Here is a 6,000-nt window from a genome sequence, read left to right as displayed (position 1 = left end):
GCTTTCTTGTTGATATATTTCATTGAAAGATAAATTAATTTCCCAACTTAATTAAAATATACAATTATGTTTTCAAATATTGGGTACAGGATTAAATTTCTGTCAATTTTGGGTTTTCTTGTGGAGAGGGGGGTGGGGGGACATTGGATTATAAATTACAATAGTCCCCAAAGTTTTATGATCACCTTATCTTCTATGTTAGCAAAAACTTTGGACACTTTAATTGAATTGTGATTGGTTGGTTCCAAACTAGTGGTGTTTTGACTTTAAAGGCAATTATTTAAATCTACAGAAGGCGTATTTGGTTGGGGATGAGGAGAAGCTTTGTTTGTTATAAAAAATAGTTAGTTTCCTTAATGATTAAGAAAAACAAAAACGTCAAGTTAACAAATAAAATTAATTTAAAATTAATTTTCCTAGACAGTAAGAATGCGACGATATTTATCCTTTCTGTTATTACTTGGTAGGTGGTTTAATAATTAAAAAAAACAAGGATGATACTGATAACATCCATAAAAGCGAAGCTAATAAAAAAACAAATAACTAAGTCTAAATATAAATGCATTCCCTCAAAGTGCATAGTGAACACAGAAACCCTACACTCACCTATTTTTGAAACTAATTTAAAATAAGGGAGGGCAGTATTTTTGGGATGACCCTAATTGGCTTCCCTGCATCAATTATAACCTAACCTTACCGGACAATAAGTAAAACACTCAAAAAAACTCTTCACACCCCTATATACTAAAACAAGTTAGGGGGGGGGGGGGGCGGGGGTATTTTTTGTGTTCGACTAAGCACATGGAGGAAAAGCTAATCTATCTATAATACAAAGTAGAACGATGTCTGTCTGCCCGTCCGTCTGTCTGTCCCTTAAGATCTCGGTAACCACTGAACCGATTGGATTCTACTCTTTAGGGTATATACCTATTGGTCCTGTGGTGGTTTTAAGCTATTTTCTTGGGAGGTAAGACACCCCAAACCCCCCCCCAAAAAAAAAATTTCTTGGGAAACTACTTCAAAATAAATGGCAGCTCCAGAAATACTTAATTTTTTTTTATATATTTTTAAAATCTCCTCTTGGGGCGAAGCCGCTATAGTTATATATATTTCGATATATAAAGCAAATAAAGCTGAATCGTAAAGGCTAATTCTAGGTGATTTTTAAAGACTTTCAATGTACAATAAATGTACAATAATAATGGATTCTTATTCTTTACACCGGTGTCCTGGATAGGAAACAGGTTTTTTTTGACATACGTCTCACAAGACCTATGTAGCCATGACCGGGAGACAATGACGGTTCAGTACATGACTTTCGTTAAATCACAGCTGATCATTTTTATGGATTTTTTTGAAAATTACTTTTATACCCAAATTTTCATAGTTTTTCTCAAAAAAAATCTCAATTTTCTCACATTTGCAGCTTAGTTAGCCTAAATTTACGCAAGAAAAGTATAGTAAATACAGCTGAACCTAAGGACTGTGTTATCATCAATAACAAAATCTTTAAGAATCAATTGAATAATCTAAGATTTGTAGTCTAGAAATGAAATCAGAGTTATTTGAAGTCAATATTTGAATTGATGTCTAAACAGCTCTTGTAATTATCTTTAAATAAATATTTCATGTTCCTGTTGCTTGCCTCATGACATATTATATTGTTAAAACATAGTTTCTGGCTGTGAAAAGACCTCCCTCTGAGGTTCCACTAATGAAGTTAATACAAACATGCTTCAGAAATAGCAATGATTCTGTTCCATGTTTTCCTTGTAATATTAACAAGTTATCCTGGTCAACATTGGATCCTGGCTGATTTGATGTCTCAACATCAAAACAATATCAGCTTGGGGTATAACAGATGTCCATAACCAAAGTTGCCATGTTCAAAGTCCTATAATACCATATATACAAGGCTACAATTGAATATACAACCAGTCCCTGGTTCAAAAGAGCTTGCAGAAGGTTAATATAGCTGGTCTTGATTGAGTCTCTGCCCTTTGTACACACTGGTTTTCTTGACTACTAATTAAATGTCATAATGAGAAATGGTAGACACTCTTGTTCTTTGAAGCAAGAGAGTTTCAAGTGGTTCAAACTGTGTTATTTAGATTAAGTAAAAGTCATAACAAGGTTTTCATAGGTGAACCTACAGAATGATTATAGATACATATTGGATTATAAGCTGGATGGATAATTTGTAAGTTAGTGTATTCAAACATTGTGTTGATATGACTCATGAATGTATGAGCAGCTAAATGACAAAAATGCACTTGGCTTGTAGCTTGAAGAAAATGATAGTAGCTTATGACTAGAGTGAATGTGAATGCTGGTTACATGATCATAACTGGATTTCATTCAAGTGTGTGTTTCAATGGTGACTTCAAACCCCAATTTGAAAATAAAACACAGGCAAGTTTTCTGTCCTAAGCAGATCAATACTACCCTTCATAAAAAGCTACCAGTAGTAAAGGGACCTAGGAAGGTGTTAAACAGGAAGACCACAATATAGGATTAGCAAAGCAAGAATAAAAGGCAGTTTGTCTATCAAATGGTGTTAGATTTGGAATCATAGACCCACCTGACTTTAGCATATCAATCAGCAGAGTAGGCGGAAACCATGTTGAAATTCTGAGTAATAGAGAATGATAGGACAGGAGCTCTTAGCTGAAGTAACTAAGGCAAGGGAGTCTTAAAGACCATGTAGCTAGATTCATGGCAGTCTAGGCTTTCACCCATGAAAAGATCTCTCATGAAAGTAGCTGGTTCATAGGAAACCAAAGGAAGTAAAAAGTAAGAATACTTGAAATTTTATTCTGAATCTTGAGGTAATCCCTTCATCTGGCAAAAGTCAAGCCACAAGTTTAATAACAAACAATTACCAGAACAGGAAATTGAAAGAAGAGTCATAATTCTAAACTAACTTTCATCAAGATTTAGAGGCTGGGTGAACCATGTCAGCCAGCTAGAATAGAGGTCTAGCTATACCAGGGTGGAGAGAGGTACCCTGTTTAGTGGACAGTATTATGAGGCATACTTGTTAAAGTTGAAGGACAGGGACAGTAACTTCAACGTCTTGAAACATGGATCAAGAAGTTTAACAGGTGGATTGACAGGAGAGAAAGTTTTTGTGAAAGAAATTTGAGGGCAAAACATAATGTTGCTTAGTCAAAGGCAAAGTCAGATAGATTGAATCATGTTGAAACCAGGTGAAAGCCTATGGAGGCCAGAAGCAGTTCTGACGTGCAAATTTATTGTTGAACATTAATTCAAAGTAAATAACTCTCACTCAATTTCTGACTACAAATCTTATTCCATTGATTCTGAAAGATCTTGTTATAGGTAATAGCCCAATCTTCAGTAAAGCTGTTACTTATTATACTTTTCTTGCCTAAATTTAGGCTAACTAAGCAGCAAAGGTGAGAAAATTGAGATTTTTTTTTGAAAAAACTAAGAAATTTTGGGTAAAAAAGTAATTTTCAAAAAAATCTACAAAAATGATCAGCTGTGATTTAACGAAAGTCAAGTACTGAACCGTCATCATCTCCCGGTCATGACTACATAGGTCTTGTGAGACGTATGTCAAAAAAAACCTGTTTCCTATCCAGGACACCGGTGAACAACTTTTGGGACCTTTATTGGATTATGATTGGTTGGTTCATGAAGTTCCAAACGTTTTAAACATTAATTGTAATCTATAGAAGTTGTAATTTTGTGCATCACCATTGGGGATGTACATCAATTTATCGACCAATTAAGATTCCTGATAATAAGTTTGTGTTTTAGTAACGTTGATATCAAGCAGTATCTCTCAACCCCTCCTAGAGAGAGCATTAAAAAGAGCAAGAGGTAACAGATTTTTTTTTAGTTGCAATGCCCTAAGTAACCAGAGCATCCATCTTTTTTCGAGGGGGGGGGGGGGGGGGAGCTGGGGAGGATACAAAATGTGAAATTAAAAAAATTACTAGATTTGTAAATTTGGGTTTGGACCATTCTGCTAGGCCCAAATTTTTTTAAGGGTATTAAACGTTTTTTTTATATATATTTTTTCTTTGGAGGGAGGGGGGGATATGATGAGCCAATCATTTTTATTTGAGGGGGAGAGGAAAGGCGTCCTTCTTGGGGATACATAGGTAAGTCAATTCCCCCTCCCCCCTTATAGGGACAATTAAAAACTTCAAAGAAAGGATCTATCTATCTATCTATCTATCTATCTATCTATCTATCTATCTATCTATCTATCTATCTATCTATCTATCTATCTATCTATCTATCTATCTATCTATCTATCTATCTATCTAGCAAGGAACACTGATGAACATAACCTGATCTTTACAACGTTTCCCGAACATCTAGAACAGTATAATGAGAAGATTATAGAAAATACAGAAACAGGTATTGTATCTAAATATTATTTTCTTTTCACTACTTTAAAAGTTAAACTTGTCCTAGGAATCATTTTTAAAAAATTTAGATAATTATAGCATTAAAGAAATAGTTAGCAATCATTACAGGAATTATAATGCTAAGTTTTAAATTGATAGGTCAACTCAAACATGCATAAATCTACGATATTAACGAACTGTTACAGACAGACCAATGTAAATCTAAGAATACCATTACATGGTAGATACCGGTTTCTAAAAGCAATAAACCTTATAGAAAAAGTAACAGGAACTTTGTCTGTCTGTCAAAAAAAAACATAACTCACACCATCTAATAGTGTAACCGCTGATCTTAACATTGATTGAAAAGCAACCATTTTACCTGGCTCTAGAGGCCTCTAGGGTCGTAGCTAATAATAAAAAAGCCAGCACTTTAAAAAAAGGTTACATGTATGTTTTATTGTTTAGAACCTGCAATTGAAGAATTAACAAATGAAGATGAAGATTTTCATGCACCTGAACCAACCAACATTGATAATGTAGCTTCTAATGAACCAATAGAAACTTTGAATGATTACATCAATATGATTTTTAACAATCCACTCTTCAATACTGATCTTGATCTGCTTGGTGATGATGATTCAGGGATGGATAATGGAATTTATTTGTCTGTTTGTTTATCCGTCTGTTAAATATTTTTCTGTCATTCTGCATGTTACTCTTTTTATTCATATATCTATCTACTTATTAAGCTAGTTGTCTGTTTATCTATCTGTCTTTCTTTGTTCAGTTATTTATCTGTTATATAAGTTTTTCTTACTTTATGTTCACTAGTGGCTTCGCTCTAGCCTCTAGGGGCTTTTCCCCAAGAGTTAATTAAAAAAAAAATTAGTATTTCTGGTGCTGCCATTTATTTTGAAATAGTTTCCCCAGAATTTTTTTTTTTTTTTTTGGGGGGGGAGTTTTCATTTTTGGGGGCGTTGGAGGTGTCCCACCCCCCAAGAAAATAGCTTAAAACCACCAAAGGACCAATAGGTATATACTCTGAAGAGTAGGATCCGATCGGTTCAGTGGTTACCGAGATCTTAAGGGACGGACGGACAGACAGACATCATTCTACTTTGTATGATAGATTTGAATTTTTAGAAGCAAAACAAAGTTATATAAATACAAATGCCGTCCGCTAGTCATTCCATTTGTAACTCACTTTGTCCGTTTGTCATTCAATTATTTTTTGGCTTTGCCACTTATGGATGTTATCATCCATTATTCAAATAAAGATATTTTTATGTTTGAAATAAATTAATACAAAATTAGGTGGGTGTCATCGACGTCCAAGGGGGGGGGTAAAGGGGTGATTACCCCCCCTTAACGAATTTGGGGGTGCCGTAGGCACCCCCAAAATATTTTTTATTTTACCTCTCCCATTTTAAATTTACCCCTACCTTGTGGGTGCCGTAGGCACCCACAACCATTTAGGAGGGGTTATTTACCTCCCCAAACAATTTTAGGGGTGGGGGGGGGAATACCCCCCCCCAAAATAAAAAATCATTAACAAAAATTTTTTTTGGCATTTTTACTACTAAATATTAATACATTATCAAATTACCCCCCA

At 34.5% G+C, this 6,000-nt stretch overlaps 1 protein-coding gene across 1 annotated transcript; it reads left to right on the top strand.

Annotated features, from left to right (window-relative positions):
* Positions 1 to 423: 423 nt before the first annotated feature.
* Positions 424 to 5,092, top strand: LOC145306244 (uncharacterized). The gene is made up of 4 exons (XM_080148307.1): positions 424 to 463; positions 3,787 to 3,849; positions 4,303 to 4,395; positions 4,854 to 5,092. The coding sequence occupies exons 1-4, from the start codon at positions 430 to 432 to the stop codon at positions 5,075 to 5,077; spliced, it is 414 nt and encodes a 137-aa protein (XP_080004433.1). The 5' UTR covers positions 424 to 429; the 3' UTR covers positions 5,078 to 5,092.
* The last annotated feature ends 908 nt before the right edge of the window (positions 5,093 to 6,000 follow it).

This window comes from Acartia tonsa, chromosome 14, assembly GCF_053477335.1.
Source record: "Acartia tonsa isolate MP-2025a chromosome 14, ASM5347733v1, whole genome shotgun sequence".
In the NCBI taxonomy this organism is placed as follows: domain Eukaryota; kingdom Metazoa; phylum Arthropoda; class Copepoda; order Calanoida; family Acartiidae; genus Acartia; species Acartia tonsa.
This window is presented reverse-complemented; position numbering and strand designations above follow the sequence as displayed.